General features: G+C 40.1%; 2 protein-coding genes across 2 annotated transcripts; both read right to left on the bottom strand.

The window, feature by feature from the left end:
• Positions 1-12,431: 12,431 nt before the first annotated feature.
• On the bottom strand, positions 12,432-14,032 carry LOC128379933 (stonustoxin subunit beta-like; the record flags this gene model as incomplete). The annotated part of the gene is made up of 4 exons (XM_053339571.1): positions 12,432-13,009; positions 13,157-13,203; positions 13,447-13,620; positions 13,869-14,032. Coding segments are annotated over 4 exons (963 nt in total), but the record flags the coding sequence as incomplete, so codon positions are not given.
• A 111-nt stretch (positions 14,033-14,143) lies between these two features.
• On the bottom strand, positions 14,144-17,319 carry LOC128379932 (NLR family CARD domain-containing protein 3-like). The gene is made up of 2 exons (XM_053339570.1): positions 17,262-17,319; positions 14,144-15,945 (listed from the first exon to the last, which is right to left on the bottom strand). Exons 1-2 carry the CDS (start codon positions 17,317-17,319, stop codon positions 14,144-14,146), a joined length of 1,860 nt encoding a protein of 619 aa, XP_053195545.1.
• Between the last annotated feature and the right edge of the window lie 10,030 nt (positions 17,320-27,349).

Below are 27,349 nucleotides of genomic sequence, written 5' to 3'. Positions count from 1 at the left end.
TCTATCAGTCTGAAAGGCTTCTGGTCTAAACAGAGCAACATGGACAGGTGTGTTTGTACATGTACACACCGTGAATATGGAGTCCATGGGGTTTGGATGCTGCTGAGTAGACTGATCACTGGGAACCTCTAAGATCTGGTCCTGATCTATGCTGAGAAAAGATCACATTTAATGACCCAATGCTGTTTGTAATGTTCTGCCATAGAACATTAAATCCACTGTGCTGTTGTAAGGATTATAAATATATTAAGTATAAACTGTTAAATGGAGAGGAAGATACATGAATCAGTCATGGAGAGAAACCTCAGCACTGATGAATCTACATGTTCAGTGTTGTTTTAATACGAATGACAACGACTTTGTCAGAAACATCTTTCTGTCAGGTTTGAGTTAATACTGTACCTTTCAATCTTAAAATGTAGAGGGGTAACCATGGACCAGTCACTCTTCATGGACACACCGGTGGAGGCGGGAGGGGAAGGTATCTCCCTGGATAAAGTACTGACAAATATGTTCAATGTTAAAGTTTTAATACAGATAATAACTTTCAGAGACAACTTTCTGTCATGTTTAAGTTCAAACAATCCATACTTCATTTTTGAAGACATACCTGGGCAGGGGAGGGACTGGTTCTTCATCCCTGAAAACAACAAAACACAAATTAAAGACAGTTTAAAGTTTAAATATGTTTAGTTGTTTAGCTGTAAATGTAAACATTAAAAAAAGGTTGTTAATTATTAGAAACATTTATCTGGGTTGTCTTCACTGTGCTGTGCTCACAACAATATGCTTGACAAACAGTTTGTAACTGGAGGCTTTTTTTCCTGAGTTGTGCTGCTGTGATTCTGATTGGTTGCTGAGCTGATTGCTGATAAAAAACATCATCATGGTGAAGAACTTCATTTACTTTGCCATGATGTGTGCAGTGGAAATGAACTCACACTGTATGAGTCAGCATGGCTCGACTACTCATAGCTGATCATGGCTCACTGAACAGACTCACATGATCCCTCCCCTCCAGGAACTTTAAAAGGTGAACACCAGAGGATTGTTGCACAAGAGCAGAATTAACAAATCCAGGATAACTGAACAGGATTGATTTACTGGGGATTTCCACTGGGTACGTCAGCGGCGCGGAACAGGTGCGCTACGGTTTAGCTCCGTCCTCTGCCCGCACATCAACTCACACCGGGAGCGTTACAGCAGCGTGGTGGAGCATGCTCTGGGAGAGAAAGCTGCCTTTTTAAATGAAGTTGCACTGTTAATACAGCAATTACGGCAGCCCAATCACATCCCAACGAGAGCCTTTAGTCTAACGTAATTACTGTAGTAGCTAGTCTACTGTAATTACTGCAGTAGCTAGTCTACTGTAATTACTGTAGTAGCAGCACAAGTAATGGCCCGGTTTTGTTAACTTGCTCAATTTTGGTTGATTTGGTAATTTTCTTTGATGTTTGTGCTGATGTCGTGTGTCAGTAGCTACGTAGCTAGAGGGAGTCTTTATCTGTCTGTTTTATTCCTGTTTGTTGCTGAAATACGATCGGGAGGCTGCACGGGTTGTTTTATTTTGAAAGACAGAAGTTTAATTATGCCGATTCAGTGTCGGACTTCCTGTCTGGTGCAATCTGCTCTGTTGAGCTTGTCGCGAGTTAGAAACGGCTTCGTCAAAAATAGAAATGCTACCTATTGATAGCGCTGCGGCGTGGAGAGCTGCTGCTGGGACCTTCCCGGTGGAAACACTCTCATTGATTATAGTGCTACCTATCAGCTCCAGTGACCACGGCGCAACTGTAACACGCCGCTGATGGACCCAGTGGAAATTGGGCTTTAGTCTCATCAGTTAATCCTGGCTTAATCCGTTACATGTTCACCAAGTCAGGATGAGGATATGCAGCAGGGGCAAACCAGGTCTAAGTCATTCACATCACTGCATGTTCACGTCTTTCTTACATAGACCACTCGATCAATCACAGATTAACTGATGCAGACGTGCCTCATACTTCTCACTATGTGAGCAACAGCTTCTAATGGAAACTAACGAGGAAGTGAAATAAATGTTAAAGGGGAAATACGTCTAGTGTGATAAACAGAGAGAAAAAGCCTGGAAGTCAATAGTGAGCCGACTGAATGTGTAAGTAGTCCAAATATAAACACTTACTAACCTCTGCTCCACTGAAACTCTCATAATTATAATTCAGTGAGTTACTGTCATTCTCATACATGAACACAACATACAATTCCTCATCCGTTTCTGAAGATACATACCACCCACAGTCAGAGTATAGCCTGTAAACAACAAAAGACAGTTTAAAGTTTAAATATGTTTAGTTGTTTAGCTGTAAATGTAAACATTAAAAATGGTTGTTAATTATTAGAAACATGTATCTGGGTTGTCTTCACTGTGCCGTGCTCACAACAATATGCTTGACAGTTTTTAATCCGGACCGCAGTCTACCTATTACTGACATCTGATCTAAACAATACTGTGACATTTTATTGACTTACGGGTAGTTTAGTGGTTGATGTTTTTTAGGAGGGGGAGGTGTATCCACGGTCTCATCTTTCTCTTCAGGTGTACAGCTGGGATCAGGAGAGTCTGGTCTCTGCTGATGAGGCCTGAAACAAACACAAAACTGATGAATGCACATCAGAGTAACTTTCTTCATGGATAGAACAGTCATGAAGAGCATTTTCAATGTTAACTATTTGAATATAAATTATAGCAGAAGAAACACATTTATATCATATTTAATCTGATACTTTCCAGTTTTAGAGTCTACCGGTATATGTTTATCTATGGACTCTTCATGGACACACAGCAGGGTCAGGGTCTGATGTCATGGCTCATGGTCAGTAACGGTCTCTGATATGGGCGAATTGGGCAAGCGCCCAGGGCGGCATTTTGTCATGACTCATGGGGGGCGGCACGAGCTCTTCAAAAAAAAAAAAAAGTTTAAGAGTGCATGTCATATAAGCAGTGGACCCGGTTCGAAAAAATCTTTAAAAAAAAAATCCTTTACACCTGTTATTTGCACTTCGAGTCAATCTATCACTCTGCGATGGTGCTGCGTGCACAGAAGCTGTGAGAGAAACGGAGGGGGTCTCCCTACTGGAACGGGCAGGGGGTAACGGGGATCCACTTAATAGAGCAATACTCTCATGAAATTAGTGGGCAAAGTCATTCACACCTTGACTTTCTTCCAAATAACACACATTTCATTCATAATATTATAAATACAGTTCTATAGTTCATGCACATTTTTATTTTTCTGGGTTGGGTGAAATGGCTAAAAAATAGGTAATACAAAACGAATCTGTGCACCTCCAAGGTGAATTGGTTTAGTCTAAGTATCAATCACGAAATAGGGGAGCAGATTTCCTTTTAAAGGGGAAATACGTCTAGTGTGATAAACAGAGAGAAAAAGCCTGGAAGTCAATAGTGAGCCGACTGAATGTGTAAGTAGTCCAAATATAAACACTTACTAACCTCTGCTCCACTGAAACTCTCATAATTATAATTCAGTGAGTTACTGTCATTCTCATACATGAACACAACATACAATTCCTCATCTGTTTCTGAAGATACATACCTCCTCCAGCAAGAGCCTATTATGATCGGCCTGTAAACAACAAAAGACAGTTTAAAGTTTAAATGTGTTTAGTTGTTTAGCTGTAAATGTAAGCATTAAAAAATGGTTGTTAAATATTAGAAACATTTATCTGGGTTGTCTTCACTGTGCTGTGCTCACAACAATATGCTTGACAAACAGTTTGTAACTGGAGGCTTTTTTCCTGAGTTGTGCTGCTGTGATTCTGATTGGTCGCTGAGCTGATTGCTGATGAAAAACATCATCATGGTGAAGAACTTCATTTACTTTGCCATGATGTGTGCAGTGGAAATGAACTCACACTGCATGAGTCAGCATGGCTCGACTACTCATAGCTGATCATGGCTCACTGAACAGACTCACATGATCCCTCCCCTCCAGGAACTTTAAAAGCTGAACACCAGAGGATTGTTGCACAAGAGCAGAATTAACAAATCCAGGATAACTGAAAAGGTTTGACTTAGTCTCATCAGTTAATCCTGGCTTAATCCGTTGCACGTTCACCAAGTCAGGATGAGGATATGCAGCAGGGGCAAACCTGAGGGGTATTGCACAAAAGTAGAATAAAGAAATCCAGGATAACTGAGCAAGCGCAGCTTGATCTAGTCTGACCGGCGCATCTTGGCTTATTCGGTTGCACGTTTGCTGAGCCAGGATGAAAAGGTGCGGCTATGTCAAGCCAGGTGTAGATAGTTGGGATAAGTGCGTGTTCACGGCATTCTCAAATAGACCCATGGCATCGATCACAGAATCACAGATTGGAAAATGTAAAGGTGTTGCGCGTCATTCTTCACGGCCGCTAAACAACAGCTCCTGATGGAATTTCATGATGAGGTTAAAGAAATTATAAGAAAAAAAGCAACACAAGCACAAAGCACTGTAATCAAGGAAAGGGAGAAAGCCTGGCAGACAATCGCGGACCGGCTCAATGCGTAATAAGTAGTGCAATTAATGTACAATTAATATACAATTGATGTGTTAAGTATAGTTCAGTGGGTAGAGCACCCGCCCCATGTGTTGAAGCTACAGTCCTCGCTGCAGGGGACCCTGGTTCAAATCCCGCACCAAGCACTCCTATCCTGCATGTCATTCTTCCCTCTCTGTCTCCAGTTTTCCTGTCTCTCTCTACTAACCTGTACATCAAAGGCAAAAAGCCCAAAAATATACTTTAAAAAAAAAAGTACAATTAATACAACAGTGCTCCACTAGAACTGTCAAAATTACAATTAAAGGACTAAAGAAGTTACTGTCCAAGCCCACTAATCAACAGTTGTACACTTTGATTTAAATGTGGCAAGTAAAAGTGCATGCTACTCAGGAAATATAATTAAGTGCAAACAATTATTATAATTAGGTGTAGGGCAGGGGGAAGGCACATCTGCAGCTGCAGGATGCACTTCTGCAGATGAGGAGACAGTGTTGCTGGACTCCAGGCTTGAGGTATCATGTCTTGCTCATTTAGCCCATAATGGATATGAAGTCAGTGATTTGGTGCTAATAGAAAATAACATGTGTAACAGGACCCAGACGCTGCTCAGCCTCAGAAGCAGCCAAGTAACATTGTGAGTATCAGCTAGTAAATAGTACAAAGTAAATCTACTGTACATTATACACAATAATGATACCACATGAATGACTATAAAATGACTGTTGCAATTAAACAGTCAACAGACTTTAATGAAACGACAATATAGTCTATTATATCAACATATTTAGATAGACCATGGAAATGCTGTAAAACCCATTAATTTGTCACATGATTGACAGAACTGCCCCTAACCCTGAGAATAATCTTAGCCTGGTTGTTAGCCTGGTCTGGAGCAGGCTAGCTGCAGAGAATAAATCACCATAGTAACTGGGCCAGGTTAAATTTAACCTGCTTTCATGCAACCGATTTGAGGCTAAATTCAGCCAGGATAACTAACATATCCCGGCTTAATCCCTTATCCTGGTTTCGTGCAATACCCCTCAGGTCTAAGTCATTCACATCACTGCATGTTCACGTCTTTCTTACATAGACCACTCGATCAATCACAGATTAACTGATGCAGACGTGGAGAAGACGTGTGCTTCATACTTCTCACTATGTGAGCAACAGCTTCTAATGGAAACTAACGAGGAAGTGAAATAAATGTCAATAGTGGGTCGACTGAATGTGTAAGTAGTCCAAATATAAACACTTACTAACCTCTGCTCCACTGAAACTCTCATAATTATAATTCAGTGAGTTACTGTCATTCTCATACATGAACACAACATACAATTCCTCATCCGTTTCTGAAGATACATACCTCCTCCTGCCAAAGAGTCGTGCGAGCTTCCTGTAAACAACAAAAGACAGTTTCAATCCTAAATCATTTGATGACATTTTTGACGATTTTGCAAGAAGGAAGGCCAGAAGAGTCAGGTGTTTCATTTAAACAGTGTGTTTGCTGTTCTCAGTGTAATAGTGTAATAATTAGATTTTCTTCAGTTTGTTTTCCCATTTGTGTTAGAAGGATTTGTGCTATTAAGAATGATTATTCTCTATTTTATTTGTATTATATTATTATTGTTGCTTTCTGCTCTTCTTACATTTCTGATTGTATATATTTTTGGCATATATATATGTATACAGTATATATTTATGGATTTATTTATAGAACCGCCACTGCTCATGGTTCAAGACTCTTTGTGCTCTCTTGGTTTTGAGTATTGTGCTTTGCTTTGTGTCCCTTTACTCCTCCCCAGCTCATTTCTCCTGCATGAGGTTCATTAGCCCTGTTCTACTCAGCCAGCCTTTGGTTTAGTATGCACATTACAGAAATAAAGACCTGTTTCTGCTGCCTTCTGCCTTTTGGCCTTCAGCATTTGGGTCTTCCTGCTCCGCTCTTCCTGACATCTCTGCTGCGTAGGATTTCAGGAACAATTTCACTTCCAAACTCTGTGGAAAGGGAAACAATCAAGTTTGGCTCATGGAGGAATGTTTGGTCTCTGTAAAATAAAGAGTACAGTCTAGATCTACTCTATGTGAAAAGTATAGTTAGTAGTTAGTTATATAAGTGCTGTTGTGTTTTAGCACTGTATAAAACTGAAGTCTAAACTCAAGCATCACGTTGTTGATGGTGGTTTATAACTTAAAGACTTTCATTTCAAGGCCTCACCAAATAATGAATTATAACGTTCATGTTGAGGATGTACAAACTTGTTGCTCATTACTTTTAAATAATCCAAGTACAACTTTAAATTCAATCAAGAAGCTATTTAAGTTTGGTAAAGACTCACTCTCCCTGCTGCAGACATTAATAATATTCACAACAAGCACAAAGGAAACATTAGACTATTTCCAGTGATCAGGTTTTACATGTTGTGTGATGACACTTCACTTACTGACACTCCCTAAAACCTCTTCTGGAGCAGCGTTGAGATCAGACTGACTTCAGCACAGAGAAACACACCTGGATCAAAATAAAACATGAACACATGAAAGTTGTTGACGGATCATTAACATTGAAAACATTACATCACCATCATCTCTCCTGCTGATATTGATCCTGAACACAAACTGTTAACAGAGAGTTAACCTGATCTGAAGACAAATACAAGATTTACACAAACAAACTCATTTTTGCTTCTTTACCTTTCATTAAACTAACAGTAAGAACAGAGAAGAGTCATTAACACTGAAAACTGTCAGTTAAACCCTTACCATACGGAGAAGAAACGTCTGAGACGTGGAGCAGAAGAAAAAGAAAGTGAAATACTTCAAACATGACAAACACACAGAGAGAGAGAGAGAGGGGGGGGGGGGAGAGAGAGGAGGGGCGATTGCTCTGAGACAACAAGGGAAGCTCACCTTCCCCTAAAAATTCATTCACACTAAAATTATAATTTACTCAAAATCAAATTTGCACATTAATGTGTTCGCTATTACAACTACGTCATCCTGTAACCAGCCGATTCTGTTATTTTCCGACATGATTTCCTTATCACAAACTGGCAGTCCATCGCAGACTCAGGCTCTGTTAGAAACCTCATCCTTTCCTACTACTCTACTAACTCTGACGTCATTTGAAGTATGTAGTGTGTTTAACTGCGTAGTGATTTAGAGTATGTGAGAAGTTCCTGGATGGTTTACTAGATTCTCCAGAAATGCAGAGTATGCATCAAGAGCTGACTACTCACACCCACATTACCCAAGATGCAACGCTACGTCTGACAAAAACAAACAAAATACAAACGTCACAGATCACCACCTCGATGGTTTCAGGTTACCGAAACAACAATAGAGATGAAGAGTGGATGTACTGCAGAGGAGATGAGCTGATTGAAGGCAGGTGTGCAGGTAGATCAGGTGAGCGTGAGTGGGCCACACCCAGATTACACACAGACACACACACCCAGATTACACACAGACACACACACACGACATCTATTTCCTTTCTTTTGATCAGTTCTTAGAAATTATTTTTACTTTTTATATGATCAAAACCCTATTAATGAAGTTAAAGAACAGTTGAGATTGAATTCTTTCATCGCTTTCCATTGTAAATGTATTGTAAGTGGCATTATAGAGCTTAATTAAAATGTACAAATAATTAAAATAGAGTTGCAACTAATCACTAGTGCCACGGCGTACTGATCCTCTACAGCAGTAAAGCTGAAGAGGATCTATTAATCTTCTCCATACTTATTCTTCTTCTTACGCCAAATTCCGGCGCGTAACTCCTCCCGCAGCTTTGAGAAAACCCCGACAATATATACATCAAAACGTGCGGCTCGATCGGGAAAGAGGTGCTATGACTTTTGGTGTTGAAATTCCAATTTTTCCTAAAGTTATTCCCAAAAAAACAGGAATAATTCTCTATTGGAAATGAATGAGAATTGTTAAAAAAAACCACAAAATTTCACCTTAATTTCACCTTTTTTCAGAGTCACCTAGCTCTCTCATACCTGCATGTAGAAACGTGATTCAAACTTTAAAACAGAGGAAAACTTGTCCTCTCTGGAAAAATACCAAACTGTTTTTCCATAACATGTAAACTTTTAAAACTATGAGCAGTCAAACGAGGAGTGGAAATCACTTTTTCTTCAAAGTTAGAGTGGAAGCGTCAGTTAGCTAGAGTGTGAGAAGCAGTAAAAAATAACCTTCATTTTTATATTTAACTCGAGCTCACGGCCAAACCGTAAAAAGGAGACAAATATTTTTTTGTCAAAATGTAGACATAGGTGTTGGGATTCATAAACTGTGACGTTGACAGGCGGGGTCTGCACAAAATTTAAACGGGGGGGCCTAGACCAGCGGCAATCCCTGTCTCACTCCCCACTGACTCTAATGTAATCGTCTTCTTTTTGCAAAAGAATCTCACTCTGTGTTCACACTGAGCTTACTCGCTCATTTTAAGGAATATCTGAATAAAATAAACACTGTCAGAATCTGCCGGCTTCTGTGTCTCTCACGGTGTTTTTGGTTTTTGGACAGGAGTTACGGTTTTCTCAGAGTTTGCAATTGTTCAGGACCTTGTCAGAAGCCAAATTCTGGGGGCATTTTGAGATTGTTTTCCAAGCAGATTCTCACATCGCCGTAGCAACCGTAGGGCCTTAGCTGCCCATAGCAACCGCAGGGCCTTAGCAACCTGTTGCTGGGCAGAAACTGAGCTACTTTTTTGTGATAGGCTAATTCCTGTCTGTTTATTTAGCTAGTTTACCAAGCTGGCGGCTGAGGTAATATTGATACTCTCTCTCTCTCTATATATATATATATATATATGAATTATATTGATACCTACTCTATATATTGATATATATGTATATGAATTCCATTGATACTTTCTATCCATATATATATTATATATATATATATATATATATATATATATATATATATATATATTCATATGAATTACATTAATACTCATATATATATATATGTATATTAAATATATTGACACAGTTACTGCAAATGCAGGCACGTATGGTGTGGGTGTGTGTGTTTGAACACACTGTGTTGTGTGCTAACTGTGTATGTGTGAAGTGTAAAGTGCTGTAGTGTAGTGCTTAGAGTTAGTGCATGTTGCTACTGCCTTGTGCTCTGTGTGCTACTCTCTGCTTACATCTACTGTTACACTTGATACTGACCAGTAAGATGTACTTAATACTGCCACAGTAAAAGTTACTTAGTTAGTGCGATTCTCGAAACCAGATTATGATCAGGGTGACTTTTGAACACTGGAAATAAATCATGTGCTCATCCTGACAGCAGCCCCGTGGCACTCAACATTTCCCTGGAATTTTCTAGTTATTGTTTATGATCATACAAGTGTGTGTGTGTGTGTGTGTGTGTGTGTGTGCTGCCTCCATGCATGTATATGGGAGTAAGGTCTGAGATTATACTGAAAAGAAGATATGTTCCTATAAGTGTATGTGTGTGTATGTGATGAGCTGCAGGTGTTCATTCTGATTGGCTGAGGTGTTAGGTCACATTTTTACCCGTGAATTTCTACATAGAAATGTAGAAATCATCTGTAAATTTAGGGCTGGGATTGCTTAACTCTGAAGTTATGGAAAATAATCTGCTACTTTGTGAGCTATGATAACTGGTCAGTTGACCAATCATAAGAGGTCGAAGAGTCGGGACTCTAAGCATGTTGTGTTCAGGTTTCACTTAGACCAGGGACATAACAGCATCAACTGAGAGTTTGGTCAATAAAACATCAGTAAACAGTCAAAAGTACCCATCAGTGTTCGAATCCCGCACCGAGAGGTCCTATCCTGCGTGTCACCCCCCCCCAAAAAAAAGTTTTCCAAAGTGTCTTTAAATGTCTCCAAACCCAAATATTCAGTTTAAAAATGATTTAAAAAAAACAAACAAACAAAAATACTAAACTCAGTTTTGACAATATTGGGCATTTATTGATTGAAAAACAGCTAAAATAATATACTGATAATCAACGATTTAGTAATTGATTTGACTTCTTGTCTATAGTTCTATAAGGATTACATATTTAGAAGAAAGTTAAACGGTTCAACTTTAATTTAAAACATTTTAAAAATAAATTGTATGTGATATAATAGAACTTACTTAAAATAAACAAACATTAAATATGTGGCAATTATCAATAAGTATGACCATTATCTTCTTCATTCATTGTTAAATGTTCAAAAAAATCAGAAAACAAAAACAATGTTCATCACAATACTCCAGAAACCAAGCTGTCATCATCACATGCTGATTAACAGTTCAAAACCACTCAAATATTCAGTTTACAGAAGATTAAAACAACGGAGAAAAGTATCACAAATATCACATTTTAGATGCTGGAAACATATTTTTGGAAATTAGAAATCTCTTTATTGCCATGAATGATCACTTGACAACAGGTTTCTGAATTCATCATACATTTTGAATGAAGTGATGTGATGAGATATTTTAAACCATTACAGGATATCAAAAGCTGATCAGCCCTCTATTAAAAAACCTACAAAGCAGTTCAGGTCAACTTTCATTCTCACATATTTTAGAAGTGTAAATATATTGTTTATGACACAGTAGAGTAATTTATGACTTTGGGTCAGATAACTTGGTGACTGAGTCTGAGGCGGCTCTCACAACTTCTGCTGTAAAGAGAAGAGATGTGTTTGTGTGCGAGGAAGCCATGCATGAGAGCAGAGAGCCGAGCAGCTGAACAGCTTCTGCAGCAGCCGTGAGGGGAACAGAGAAGGCTTTTTAATGTTATTGTGGGTCACATGGCACAATGACCAATGGCAGCTCAAAGCTAGATCAATGGGCGGAGCTACACCTGTTTACTCATCGTCTATGGCTCTGTTAGAAACCGCATACTTTCCTACTCCTCTACTAACTCTGACATCATGTGAAGTATGTAGTGTGTTTAACTGTGTAGTGATTTAGAGTATGTGAGAAGTTCCTGGATGGTTTACATCAAGAGCTGACTACTCACACTCACATTACCCAAGATGCAACGCAACTTCTGGAAAAAAAAAACCCAAAATACAAACGTCACAAATCAAGTTAGCTACAGCGAGGGTATGTTCACTTCCTGTTTTCAAAATAAAGCACCAATTCTATCGTTATGGTTTTCTTAACCTTCCTGTCGTCCAACCGGGTCAAATTGACCCTGTCTGTTTTGACTGTTCCTTCCTTCATCCCTCCCTCCTTCTTTCCTTCCCTCCTTCCTTCTTTCCTTTCCTCCCTTCCTTCCTTCGTCCTTTCCTTAACTTCCATTCCTTCTTTCCTTTTCTTCCTCCCTTCCTTGTTTCCTTCCCTCCTTCCTCCCTCCCTCCTTTCCTTCTTCCTCCCTTCCTTGACTTGAGGACAACAGGAGGGTAAAAAATAAAAGGCAACGGGTGTGAAAATGACAGGAAGTGCGTTACTCGCTACGGCTAACTTGAGCGGCTCCGAATTCTCTGGAACAAAACTTTAAACAGGTGTTTTATTGTGAAAATGACAGGAAGTGACTTTAAACAGGTGTTATTTGGACAAATTAGCGTCACATTGTGGATCTAAAGGGCTACTTTACTTTCTTCCTAAAAAGGTTAGAAATGTGGATAAAGTGGTTTATTTACAGAGTTAGAGCTAAAATGAAATCAGCTTCAGCCTGATGACTTCAGCTTGGGTAGGAACCAAATGCATTATGGGTTATCGTGTAGTTTACTACAGTGTAAACGGTCTGCTTACTATCTGGTCCTTTAGTGTGTAGTATAGAAGTATGTAGTATAGAAGTATGTAGTATGCGGTTTCGAACACAGCCAATGTTGAGTTTGAGCCCCACAAATGAAACGTATTCATCAGTGAAGTTCCAGTCGTACTTCTCTATATATACAGTACTAAATAACATGAGACAGACTCTCAGGGGCAGACTCTCCCTCCTGCAGAGAACACAGAGACACTGAGGAGCCAAACCAGTCAGACCAGAACCCAAACCCAGCATACAGAGGTTCAGTGAATGTGGTGTTGAAGGTGTGGAGGTGGATCAGTGTGTCAGAGGAGACTTTGTAGAGGGTCAGAGAGCCAGCAGGACAGTCCACATACACTGCTACTCTGTTAGAGACAGAGGAGGAGGGGATGGATGTTATTCTGTTATTGTGCCAGACAGAGTAACCATCATCAGAGCAGAACAGACTCCAGGACTGATCATTCCCTCCAAACCTGCAGTCATCTCTGTCTCCTTTCCTGCTGATTCCTCTGTAACTCACTGAAACATGAACCTTTCCTCTCCACTCCACCTCCCAGTAACAGTGACCAGTGAGACTATCTTTACACAGCAGCTGAGGCCTGCAGTCGAATCTGTCTGGGTGATCAGGGTAGGACTGAACCTCCTCCACATGTGTCACCTTCCTGTTGTTGTGAGACAGTTTGAGGTTTTTGTACACTGTGTTTGGATCCAGTGTGAGTTCACAGGAATCTGATGGAGAGAACGAGACACAATACAGCTGCAGTTATTGATCTATCTGGTGATGATGTCACCTTCATCCTCAGTAAGTTGTGACTGAGTGATGTCACAGTTTGGAGTTTGCTTTGGTTTCATGAATGATATGAAAATCACACTTACACTTCTTCAGACCTGGTTTCAACCATCGGACTCCAGCAGGCTGCAGGCTGAAAGGAGGTGGGGGGTCAGAGCAGCACGTTCTCTTTCAGCATGCAAACAGGGACATTACATGGCTTCGCTCTCTAAATTTTATGATTTATTTGGAACGTGTGGTTGGGCTTTCATAGACTTTCATCCAATCTGAATCCAGTATCCCAATCCTTCTGAAAACCCTCAATGTCTCTAGTAAGGTTTATCTTTCAACAAATGTTTCCAGCTCTCCTCCTCTATCACACATTGTCTGTCCATACCTGAGAGTGTCCAGTCTCCAGTGTGGATCCTCCAGTACAGCAGACAGGATCTTCACTCCTGAGTCTCCTGGATGATTGCAGCTCAGGTCCAGCTCTCTCAGATGGGAGGGGTTGGAGCTCAGAGCTGAGGCCAGAGAAGCACAGCCTTCCTCTGTGATCAGACATCCTGACAGCCTGCAGACACACAAAACAACACACGCTCTGAGGACTGCTGTGTGTGACCTTTACCTGCAACTACTCGAAGAACCCCCAGTGAATATGTGGCTGTTTAGACACATTTAGAATGTATTTATAATATTTACTACTTACTACTGTAAAACTGGTTTGATAAATCATATTAGCAGAGCCAATTCTACATAGGTTTAATGTTTATCCTTTAGATTTTAAATGGTCATCTTTTGAAAAGGTTGATGGCTCCTGACCTGAGAGTTTCCAGTGTACAGTGTGGACTCTCCAGTCCAACAGAAAGCTGCTTCACTCCTGAATCCTGCAGGTTGTTGTTACTCAGGTCCAGATCTCTCAGACTAGAGGACTGGGAGCTGAGAACTGAGGATAGAGCTGCACAGCTTCTCTCTGAGAGCTTACACAAACTCAGCCTGGAGAGGAAACGAAAGAGGGAATAAAAGTATGAGGTTGTTTATTTTTCAAAATAATAGAGCATTTAAATAATGATGAACAAATCCAATAATCTGTTTACTTACAGAGCTTTGTTGGAGGCTTTGACCACTGGCAGCAGCCTCAGAAGAGCCTCCTCTGAAGCAGAGTATTTCTTCAGGTCAAACACGTCCAGATCTTTTCCCGATGACAGTAAGATGAAGACCAGAGCTGACCACTGAGCAGGAGACAGTTTATCTGTGGAGAGACTTCCTGATCTCAGGTACTGTTGGATCTCTTCCACTAGAGAACGATCATTCAGTTCATTCAGACAGTGGAACAGATTGATGCTTCTCTCTGCAGACAGATTCTCGCTGATCTTCTTCTTGATGTGGTCAACTGTTTCCTGATTGGTTTGTGAGCTACTTCCTGTCGGTGTCAGCAGACCTCGTAGGAGAGACTGATTGGTCTGCAGTGAAAGACCCAGGAGGAAGCGGAGGAACAAGTCCAGGTGTCCATTTGGACTCTGCAAGGCCTCGTCTACAGCTCTCTGGTAGAAGAGTTCAGATTTGTTTCTTGATGTTTTAGACTTCTGGGATTTTGTTTGTTTTCCTGTCAGCAGATTGACTCCAGACTTGATGAATGTCAGATGGACATGAAGAGCAGCCAGAAACTCCTGAACACTCAGATGGACGAAGCAGAACACCTTGTCCTGGTACAGCCCTCTCTCCTCTTTAAAGACCTGTGTGAACACTCCTGAGCACACTGAGGCTTCTCTGATATTGATGCCACACTCTGTCAGGTCTGATTCATAGAAGATCAGGTTGCCTTTCTGCAGCTGCTCAAAAGCCAGTTTTGCCAGAGACTCAATCATCTCCCTGCTCTCTGGATTCCAGTGTGGATCTGTCTCAGCTCCTCCATCATACTTGATGTTCTTCACTTTGGACTGAACCACCAGGAAGTGGATGTACATCTCAGTCAGGGTCTTCGGCAGCTCTCCTCCCTCTCTGCTTTTCAACACATCCTCCAGAACTGTAGCAGTGATCCAGCAGAAGACTGGGATGTGACACATGATGTGGAGGCTTCGTGATGTCTTGATGTGGGAGACGATGGTTCTGGCCTGCTTCTCATCTATCAATCTCCTGCTGAAGTACTCCTCCTTCTGTGGGTCAGTGAACCCTCTGATCTCTGTCATCATGCCAACACACTCAGGAGGGATCTGATTGGCTGCTGCAGGTCGTGTGGTTATCCAGAGGCGAGCAGAGGGAAGCAGGTTTCCCCTGATGAGGTTTGTCAGCAGCACATCCACTGAGGTGGACTCTGTAACATCAGTCAGGATCTCATTGTTGAGGAAGTCCAGAGGAAGTCGACACTCATCCAGACCGTCAAAGATGAACACAACCTGGAACTCTTCAAACCTGCAGATTCCTGCTTCTTTGGTTTCAGTAAAGAAATGATGAACAAGTTCCACCAAGCTGTACCTTTTCTCTTTCACCACATTCAGCTCTCTGAAAGTGAATGGAAATGTGAAGTGTATGTCCTGGTTGGCTTTGTCTTCAGCCCAGTCCAGAGTGAACTTCTGTGTTAAGACTGTTTTCCCAATGCCAGCCACTCCCTTTGTCATCACTGTTCTGATTGGTTCATCTCTTCCAGGTGAGGCTTTAAAGATGTCTTCTTGTCTGATTGTTGTTTCTGGTCTGTCTGGTTTCCTGGATGCTGTTTCAATCTGTCTGATCTCATGTTCATCATTGACCTCTGCAGTCCCTCCCTCTGTGATGTAGAGCGGTGTGTGGATCTGATTCAGAAGGGTTGGGTTTCCTGCTTTAGCGATCCCCTCAAACACACACTGGAACTTCTCCTTCAGGTTAGACTTGAGTTTATTTCGACCCTCTGCAGCACGAGTTCCTGAATGCCAAAAAAACCCAACATGTAGGGTTATGTATTTAAAATACAAAATACGAATTACTGTATTCTGTTAAAGTTACAGTTTGAATTGGTGTAGAGTTACTTGCTTAAAAAAGATTACTGATTACTTTACTGCACCACGCAGGTTGCACTGTGCGCATGCAGGTGGCATTGTACATGCGCAAATACACTGCAAATCAATGCAAGAGCAGTTTCCACATAACACCACGGAGGAACGACCAAGAGGAGGAGGACAAAAATGCCTGTTTGACATGAAAATACAGAGTACATTTTACCTACACACCTGGTAAAGAAGGTCACAACAGCAAAACGCAGTGCAAGCTTTGTTTACCATCAACAAGCTGCTTTCAGCATCGAGAGACTCCATGTCTGATCTGAAGAAGCATCTGGAGTTAAGTTGGCTAATTAGCGTTAGCTAGCCGGTCGGTGATGTAAGTTATAACCATTGGGTGGAGAGTAAAGACAAAACAACGGAGAAATTAACCCGGAAACTGTTAGACTGTTAGCCTCCGCTGGTGGGGGCAACAGCGCCCCCCATAAATTAAAAACGTCTCAGGGCAGTTAAACAAGCAAGAATATAGTCATCCAAACTTCCCATTGTAAATGTACAACTACAAATTATGTCATACCTTTGCTGTTTTTATGGTTAAAAGTTGTGTCTGGTCGCATAATGTTCCCAGTAACAGCTACTCCAATGTCTCTGGGTCATTTTGAGTTGATTCAAGCCAGTTTCCATTTATTTACATGGCATGGGGGATGAACTGCAGATAGCTGCCTCATCGTCCTCAATGCAAACACACGTTTTTTTTTGTCTCCATCTAGTGGTTGAACTGTGCTATTGTGACAGATTTAGCCAACTGCACTACTTTCTAGAGGCCATGAACTTTCTGCTGGAGCCCAATTTTTTTCTTCATTCATCAATATTTAAGAATAAAAAATTAAATTTTAATTTTCCTAATTTCTGAGCTGTGGAAATTAATGAATTAATTTTAATTAAGGTAAAATAAATTGAAGAATGTTAACTTTTTCTCTGAAGACAGGAATAAGATCGTTCTCTAAAGCAAGTGTTAACTAAAATCAGCGTCCCAGATAAACACGTTCAACTAGACGATTTTGAAGTACGCTAAATGTAATCCAAAAGTATTTAGAATACATTACTTTACTTGAGTAATCCAAGGGAATGCATTACAGATTACATTTTAGGACATGTAATCAGTAATCTGTAGGGGAATACCTTTTAAAAGTAACCCTCCCATCACTGCCAACATGTTAAATCTTTATAGAAATCCTCTCACTGCTCTGCAGACGGTCAGCCAGCTCCTCCTGCTTCATGGTCCTCAGGAAGTTCAGCATGATCTTCAGAAATGCGTCTCTGTTGCACCTCTTCCTCTCTTTCTCCTCACCGTCCAAAACCTCCTCATCCTCATGACTCTCTAAGCATTCTGGGTAATCGGGACATAAAACCTTCTGCATGTTCTTCAGCTCGTTCTTCACAAAAGTGACGATGTTCTCCTCCAGCCGCTGGAACAGAAAAATAAACTTTAATTTAATTTAAACTAATAGTAAACAGCATTTGATTTATCTATCAGTCTGAAAGGCTTCTGGTCTAAACAGAGCAACATGGACAGGTGTGTTTGTACATGTACACACCGTGAATATGGAGTCCATGGGGTTTGGATGCTGCTGAGTAGACTGATCACTGGGATCCTCTAAGATGTGGTCCTGATCTCTGCTGAGAAAAGATCACATTTAATGACATTTAAAGTCCGTGTAAAGTAAGAATAAATATGTGTTCTGAGTTTGACATACCACAGAAAAGTGTGTTGTTAACCACCCTGCCAAATTTGAATGATTAAACTCGGCGGCTAACGCAGCTAACTGGCTAACTGTAGTAGTAGTAGTGTTAGATGTAGTAACAATAACTGGCCACTAGGCAGGTTAACCACTGAGGAGAGCAGACTCTCAGTCTTATATAGTAGGGTTTTTTGCAGGCTCAGAAAATCAGGAAAAATGAGAGGCTGAGAAACAGTTTAAGGCTCTATCTCCACAACTCAGTACTGCATAGTTATCAGCCTTTTCACATGTTTTCTGTAACCATTTTCCAACATGTATAATATGTTTAGAAGTAAATCAATTAATTAACTTTACATGGACTTTAATGATTCAATGCTGTTTATAATGTTCTGTCATAGAACATTAAATCCACTGTAAGGATTATAAATAAAATAAGTATAAACTGTTATTTCATTACCATGTCTTTTTAAATGGAGAGGAAGATACATGAATCAGTCATGGAGAGAAACCTCAGCACTGATTAATCTACATGTTGAGTGTCTTACATGTTTTATGAATGACTTTGTCTTTGTCAGAAACATCTTTCTCGGGTTAAGTTAATACCTTTCACTCTTAAAATGTAGAGGGGTAACCATGGACCAGTCACTCTTCATGGACACACCGGTGGGGGCGGGAGGGAAAGGTATCTCTCTGGATAAAATAGTGACAAATATGTTCAATGTTAAAGTTTTAATACAGATAACAATTTTCAGAAACAACTTTATTTCTGTTAAATTGATACAATCCATACCTCAGGTCTGAGGGGATTTCCGTCAATGGGACACGGCCGATCCTGAAAACAAGAAAAGACAAATTAAAGACAGTTTAAGTCCTAAATATGTGTTAAATATTAGAAACATTTATCTGGGTTGTCTTCACTGTGCTGTGCTCACAACAATATGCTTGACAAACAGTTTGTAACTGGAGGCTTTTTTTCCTGAGTTGTGTTGCTGTGATTCTGATTGGTCGCTGAGCTGATTGCTGATGAAAAACATCATCATGGTGAAGAACTTCATTTACTTTGCCGTGATGTGTGCAGTGGAAATGAACTCACACTGCATGAGTCAGCATGGCTCGACTACTCATAGCTGATCATGGCTCACTGGACAGACTCACATGATCCCTCCCCTCCAGGAACTTTAAAAGGTGAACACCAGAGGATTGTTGCACAAGAGCAGAATTAAGAAATCCAGGATAACTGAAAAGGCTTGACTTAGTCTCATCAGTTAATCCTGGCTTAATCTGTTGCACGTTCACCAAGTCAGGATGAGGATATGCAGCAGGGGCAAACCAGGTCTAAGTCATTCACATCACTGCATGTTCACGTCTTTCTTACATAGACCACTCGATCAATCACAGATTAACTGATGCAGACGTGCCTCATACTTCTCACTATGTGAGCAACAGCTTCTAATGGAAACTAACGAGGAAGTGAAATAAATGTTAAAGGGGAAATACGTCTAGTGTGATAAACAGAGAGAAAAGCCTGGAAGTCAATAGTGAGCTGACTGAATGTGTAAGTAGTCCAAATATAAACACTTACTAAACTCTGCTCCACTGAAACTCTCATAATTATAATTCAGTGAGTTACTGTCATTCTCATACATGAACAGTTGTACACTTTGCCTTAAACGTGAGCATGTTACTCAGTAAATGTACCATGAAGACTAATTACAAACACTTATCCACAATGAAAGGATATGTTCTACAACCATATGTGCAAATCTATCTCTATGAATTACTTACTGCCAGGTAAAGTGTTGAAGATGTGCCAATGATTTCAATGCCAAATACACATCTTCATAGCAAAAATTATCCGTTATTCAGATTTTCAGCATCTCCAACTGAATATAAGAACATGCTTATTATGAAGAAACGCAGTGGAACACAGATCATGTGTGGATGGTGAGGGCTCTGCGCTGCATGCTGCTGAATTTGGGAACCAGCTGTCTGCACAGAAAGCTCCTCTCAGTATTAGAGCTTCTTCATCTAACATTCAAACAAGGGCAAGCCGTTGAAAAGAAAGAAACACGCATGAATGGGATTTCACTGACTTCATTGAATCCATCTTTGCTTCATCAGCCATTTCTAATCATCTCAAAAACCTGCAGTAACATTCATCAAACCTCTGACAGCAGTATGAACCACAGTCTTCACATAAACAATGTAACTGTAAGCCTGAAAGTAATAATTACTATCACATGAATGATTATAAATATTATAATCATTAGCTACAATTAAAGTAACTCAATGACAATGTATCTGTGGTATTTTAATGCAGGCTGATAAAAATGAGGCAGGATACTTACAGAAGACCATGAAATAACTGAACCAATAAGACACCAGGATTAATGAAGCCTGGCTGTCTGGTCTGGAGCAATCGAGTCCCGGCTAAATTCAGCCAGGATAACTGTAAAATCCCAACTTAATCCACTATCTAGGTTTTGTGCAATAGCCCTCAAGTCTACAGATCCAGAATCAGGACTGAATCCCCATCGCTCCAGCTGAGTCTGAACTATCTGTCACCTTTCCCAAAACCTTCCAAAGACAGGCTGAGAAGTGTTAAACCTCAATATTTGGATCACATCCTCCACTCCCCCTTTTCTGTCAACCAAGAACCCCCCACAGTGTCCATAAAGTCTCATCAACTCATTTGAATGAGTTTTAATACAGATAATAACTTTCAGAAACAACTTTCTGTTCAAACAATCCATACTTCATTTTTGAAGACACATACTTAGGCAGGGGAGGGCGTAGTTCTTCATTCCTGAAAACAACAAAACAACAAATATGTGTTAAATATTAGAAACATTTATCTGGGTTGTCTTCAAGGACTGTGATATGCCTCATACTTCTCACTATGTGAGCAACAGCTTCTAATGGAAACTAACGAGGAAGTGAAATAAATGTTAAAGGGGAAATACGTCTAGTGTGATAAACAGAGAGAAAAAGCCTGGAAGTCAATAGTGAGCTGACTGAATGTGTAAGTAGTCCAAATATAAACACTTACTAACCTCTGCTCCACTGAAACTCTCATTATTATAGTTCAGTGAGTTACTGTCATTCTCATACATGAACACAACATACAATTCCTCATCTGTTTCTGAAGATACATACCTCCTCCTGCAAGAGTAATCCCTGTAAACAACAAAAGACAGTTTAAAGTTTAAATATGTTTAGTTGTTTAGCTGTAAATGTAAACATTAAAAAATGGTTGTTAAATATTAGAAACATGTATCTGGGTTGTCTTCACTGTGCTGTGCTGACAACAATATGCTTGACAAACAGTTTGTAACTGGAGGCTTTTTTTCCTGAGTTGTGCTGCTGTGATTCTGATTGGTTGCTGAGCTGATTGCTGATGAAAAACATCATCATGGTGAAGAACTTCATTTACTTTGCCGTGATGTGTGCAGTGGAAATGAACTCACACTGCATGAGTCAGCATGGCTCGACTACTCATAGCTGATCATGGCTCACTGAACAGACTCACATGATCCCTCCCCTCCAGGAACTTTATAAGGTGAACACCAGAGGATTGTTGCACAAGAGCAGAATTAAGAAATCCAGGATAACTGAAAAGGCTTGACTTAGTCTCATCAGTTAATCCTGGCTTAATCTGTTACATGTTCACCAAGTCAGGATGAGGATATGCAGCAGGGGCAAACCAGGTCTAAGTCATTCACATCACTGCATGTTCACGTCTTTCTTACATAGACCACTCGATCAATCACAGATTAACTGATGCAGACGTGGAGAAGACGTGTGCCTCATACTTCTCACTATGTGAGCAACAGCTTCTAATGGAAACTAATGAGGAAGGGAAATAAATGTTAAAGGGGAAATACGTCTAGTGTGATAAACAGAGAGAAAAAGCCTGGAAGTCAATAGTGAGCCGACTGAATGTGTAAGTAGTCCAAATATAAACACTTACTAACCTCTGCTCCACTGAAACTCTTATAATTATAATTCAGTGAGTTACTGTCATTCTCATACATGAACACAACATACAATTCCTCATCCGTTTCTGAAGATACATACCTCTCACTGCCAGAGCAATACCTGTAAACAACAAAAGACAGTTTAAAGTTTAAATATGTTTAGTTGTTTAGCTGTAAATGTAAACATTAAAAAATGGTTGTTAAATATTAGAAACATTTATCTGGGTTGTCTTCACTGTGCTGTGCTCACAACAATATACTTGACAAACAGTTTGTAACTGGAGGCTTTTTTTCCTGAGTTGTGCTGCTGTGATTCTGATTGGTCGCTGAGCTGATTGCTGATGAAAAACATCATCATGGTGAAGAACTTCATTTACTTTGCCGTGATGTGTGCAGTGGAAATGAACTCACACTGCATGAGTCAGCATGGCTCGACTACTCATAGCTGATCATGGCTCACTGAACAGACTCACATGATCCCTCCCCTCCAGGAACTTTAAAAGGTGAACACCAGAGGATTGTTGCACAAGAGCAGAATTAAGAAATCCAGGATAACTGAAAAGGCTTGACTTAGTCTCATCAGTTAATCCTAGCTTAATCCGTTGCCCGTTCACCAAGTCAGGATGAGGATATGCAGCAGGGGCAAACCAGGTCTAAGTCATTCACATCACTGCATGTTCACGTCTTTCTTACATAGACCACTCGATCAATCACAGATTAACTGATGCAGACGTGGAGAAGACGTGTGCCTCATACTTCTCACTATGTGAGCAACAGCTTCTAATGGAAACTAACGAGGAAGTGAAATAAATATTAAAGGGGAAATACGTCTAGTGTGATAAACAGAGAGAAAAGCCTGGAAGTCAATAGTGAGCCGACTGAATGTGTAAGTACTCCAAATATAAACACTTACTAACCTCTGCTCCACTGAAACTCTCATAATTATAATTCAGTGAGTTACTGTCATTCTCATACATGAACACAACATACAATTCCTCATCCGTTTCTGAAGATACATACCTCCTCACCGGGCCAAGGAGTCGTGTGAGCTTCCTGTAAACAACAAAACACAGTTTAAAGTTTAAATATGTTTAGTTGTTTAGCTGTAAATGTAAACATTAAAAATGGTTGTTAAATATTAGAAACATTTATCTGGGTTGTCTTCACTGTGCTGTGCTCACAACAATATGCTTGACAGTTTTTAATCCGGACCGCGGTCTACCTATTACTGACCTCTGATCTAAACAATACAGTCACATTTTATTGACTTACTCGTAATCTATTAGTTCATGTTTTTTAGGAGGGGGAGGTGTATCCACGGTCCCATCTTTCTCTTCATGTGTACAGCTGGGATCAGGAGAGTCTGGTCTCTGCTGATGAGGCCTGAAACAAACACATGAATGCACATCAGAATAACTTTCTCCAGGTTGCTTTGTGTCCCTTTACTCCCCCCCAGCTCATTTCTCCTGCATGAGGTTCATTAGCATTGTTCTACTCAGCCAGTCTTTGGTTTAGTATGCACATTACAGAAATAAAGACCTGTTTCTGCTGCCTTCTGCCTTTTGGCCTTCAGCATTTGGGTCTTCCTGCTCCGCTCTTCCTGACATCTCTGCTGCGTAGGATTTCAGGAACAATTTCACTTCCAAACTCTGTGGAAAGAGAAACAATCAAGTTTGGCTCATGGAGGAATGTTTGGTCTCTGTAAAATAAAGAGTACAGTCTAGATCTACACTGTGTGAAAAGTATAGTTAGTAGTTAGTTATATAAGTGCTGTTGTGTTTTAGCACTGTATAAAACTGAAGTCTAAACTCAAGCATCACGTTGTGTTGATGGTGGTTTATAACTTAAAGACTTTCATTTCAAGGCCTCACCAAATAATGAATTATAACATTCATGTTGAGGATGTACAAACTTGTTGTTCATTACTTTTAAATAATCCAAGTACAACTTTAAATTCAATCAAGAAACTATTTAAGTTTGGTAAAGAATGAATATGAATGAATATATGAATCAATTACAATCAAAAGAGTTAACATTTAAATCTGGTTATACATTATGTTTAGGTCTAATCATAAACCAAAACAACATTTCAGAGGGACAAACAAACAAATGCAGTTCTGTCTGAATTTTATAAATTGTTCATGAAAGTCAGGAGATTTAGAGATAATCTTGTTACAAGACTAAAATGTTTTGTAGGATCTTAACCCTCCTGTTGTCCTCAGATCAAGGAAGGACAGAAGGAAGGACAGGAGGAAGGAAGGATGGAGTAAAGAGGAAAAGAGGAAGGAGAGAAGGTAGAGAGGAATTAGGAAGGAAAGAAGGAAGGAGGAATGGAAGGAAGGAAGGAGGAAAGGAAAGGAAGAAGGAAGGAATGAAGCAAGGAAGGATGGAAGGAGGAGGGAGCAAAGAAAGAGGGGAGGAGGAACAGTCAAAAGAGACGGGGTCAATTTGACCCGGGTGGACAACAGGAGGGTTAAAGTGAATTCCCTGAACATGTTTAATATGTTTGCAACTAGTTTAGATGTGTTGTGGCTGCACATTATGACAACACTTCCTGTCTGTGGTTTTCTCTGTGATCATATTGAATGTTGGTACTGTCGAGCTCAGCTGATTTATGTTTATTCTCTCAGATGATCATTAAATAAAGATTTTACCGACAGCAGCAGCTGCTAATAAGTGCCGGTGCTTTTCTTCTTATGTGTGAAGACAAAGTCAGAAACAACATTCATTTTAAGTCAACTGACAAAATATGCAACCGTTTACATTCATGGGTAAATTTCAGCTTAGAGAGAAATCCACTCTGAACCCGACCCTGCTGCAGACATTAATAATATTCACAGCAAGCACAAAGGAAACATTAGACTATTTCCAGTGATCAGTTTTTACATGTTGTGTGATGACACTTCACTTACTGACACTCCCTAAAACCTCTGCTGGAGCAGCGTTGAGATCAGACTGACTTCAGCACAGAGAAACACACCTGGATCAAAATAAAACATGAACACATGAAAGTTGTTGACGGATCATTAACATTGAAAACATTACATCACCATCATCTCTCCTGCTGATATTGATCCTGAACACAAACTGTTAACAGAGAGTTAACCTGATCTGAAGACAAATACAAGATTTACACAAATAAACTCATTTCTGCTTCTTAACCTTTCATTAAACTAACAGTAAGAACAGAGAAGAGTCATTAACACTGAAAACTGTCAGTTAAACCTTACCATACGGACAGGAAACGTCTGAGACGTGGTGCAGAGGAAAGAGAAAAAGAAATACTTCAAACATGACAAAGACAGAGAGAGAGAGAGAGAGAGAGGGGTGGAGGAGAGGAAGAGGCGGAGGGACGGAGAGAGGTGTTATATTTCATTCCTGTGGGATTATCTTAATCAGTTATTAATACATTGATTCTGAGAAGTCATTTATATATTTATAATAAGAAGTATAATACACAATATGTATGTTACAAGTATTTATTAGTAAACTATTATATATTTCCTGTGGTGGTTTCACAATAAGCAGGAACTGAAATATGGGAATTTCCCTGGAATCTTGGCATTTTCCTAATTCCACCTCAGACGCTGCTCAATATCTGCTCCTTAATACACATCCTCAGCCTAAGTGAGGATGGGTTAGGGTTACCCTCAGCCTAAGTGAGGATGGGTTAGGGTTACCCTCAGCCTTAGTGAGGATGGGTTAGGGTTATCCTCAGCCTAAGTGAGGATGGGTTAGGGTTAGGGTTACCCTCAGCCTAAGTGAGGATGGGTTAGGGTTAGGGTTACCCTCAGCCTAAGTGAGGATGGGTTAGGGTTAGGGTTACCCTCAGCCTAAGTGAGGATGGGTTAGGGTTATCCTCAGCCTAAGTGAGGATGGGTTAGGGTTATCCTCAGCCTTAGTGAGGATGGGTTAGGGTTACCCTCAGCCTTAGTGAGGATGGGTTAGGGTTACCCTCAGCCTTAGTGAGGATGGGTTAGGGTTACCCTCAGCCTTAGTGAGGATGGGTTAGGGTTACCCTCAGCCTTAGTGAGGATGGGTTAGGGTTACCCTCAGCCTTAGTGAGGATGGGTTAGGGTTACCCTCAGCCTTAGTGAGGATGGGTTAGGGTTACCCTCAGCCTTAGTGAGGATGGGTTAGGGTTATCCTCAGCCTAAGTGAGGATGGGTTAGGGTTACCCTCAGCCTAAGTGAGGATGGGTTAGGGTCATCTGTACCTCTGTGTAACATTATGAGGCCATAGACACAGACTGTGATAATTTCCCTTGATGTAGTTTGGATGCAGTTGAACTACTTTTTGAAAGTTCCTCAACATTAATAGTTATAAACTGTCACATTTCAATATCAAACATAGCAGGCTTCATTAGAGACACACAAACCAGAAACTGACTTTAAACTCAAACGCATGTTGAAAGTAAAATGTTGTTTTCCTCATTAGTGTGTGAGTCACAGCAAACATGAAACACACTCAGGTCACAAACATCTTGCTGTCACATGACGTTCTGATAAGATTACAGCAAAGTGGTTCATATAAAGCTCTGACACTCTATTAAAATATCTCCAACTTTTAACTGTAGAGGTGCTTCACAGAAGACGTGTTTTTCATGTCTTTTAACTGAGTCAAACACACTGCCAACTTCAGACTGACTTCAGCACAGATTAAACATTTACAACAGTCTTTTATTTAGAGTTTCTGAATGGAACATTTCTGCTTTTTACAGTGACATGAAACTAACGATGAGAAGAAAGAGGAAGTGGTCTGAAACACTGAAACAGTTCCCTGATGATTGGGAAAATCCTCCTCACATAAACAACCCTGTGAGAAAATTAGCAAAAATTTTTTGACCTCGCATATATTGTTTTAGGAGGCTTCAAATTATTCACATTTTAGTACGTTTTTAGGGGAATGTTGTAATATTGCAACGTTGGGCCTAGTTGGGAGCAGGATTTCTGTATTTGTACACACTTTGTCTGAACAGATATACAGAACATTTAAGCATTCATTTGCAGGGTTGATTGCTTATTTAGCCCCAAAACAGTATATATTATGAGCAGTTATTAATAAAAAATACTGTAAAAAAATGTATTAACAAAACTTCTTCTTTTTTCCACTTCTTAGCCATGTTCACTTTCAATGTGGTTTGAATGACGGTTGTCTCTCAGTCCTAGTCTATGTTGACTTGCAGTGATAGTATTCTGCTCTCTACTTCTCATACTAAAAGGAACATATGCATCCCCCCAGAGCACTTACAGGTTCACATTCAAGACCATTCGCACCTGTCCCTGAACAATGCAACAGCCCCCCCGCCCCCCCCCCCCAAAAAATCCAGAACATTCAGAGCCTGTTTTTTTTATCTTCTAATGCTACAAACTGCTACTTGGGCAATCCCTCAGAAAAAGCTCAGGATCATTTAGAAGTTAAAAAACTACAAAGATACAGGGAGTTTCAAATACCACATACAATTTAGTCATGTGTTTAATTATGCTCTAAGCTAAACTAAGTAAAAATTTAACAGAAAAGCACATTTACAAATTAGTTACAATGAATCATCTAACACTTTAAACTTCTACTACATTTTTTTTCAATGTGTGAAGATGTGAGAAGTGCAGTGT

The sequence above is a fragment of the Scomber japonicus genome, chromosome 19 (assembly GCF_027409825.1).
Source record: "Scomber japonicus isolate fScoJap1 chromosome 19, fScoJap1.pri, whole genome shotgun sequence".
In the NCBI taxonomy this organism is placed as follows: domain Eukaryota; kingdom Metazoa; phylum Chordata; class Actinopteri; order Scombriformes; family Scombridae; genus Scomber; species Scomber japonicus.
The sequence above is the reverse complement of the archived record's forward strand: the minus strand, read 5'-3'. Positions and strand labels throughout refer to the sequence as shown.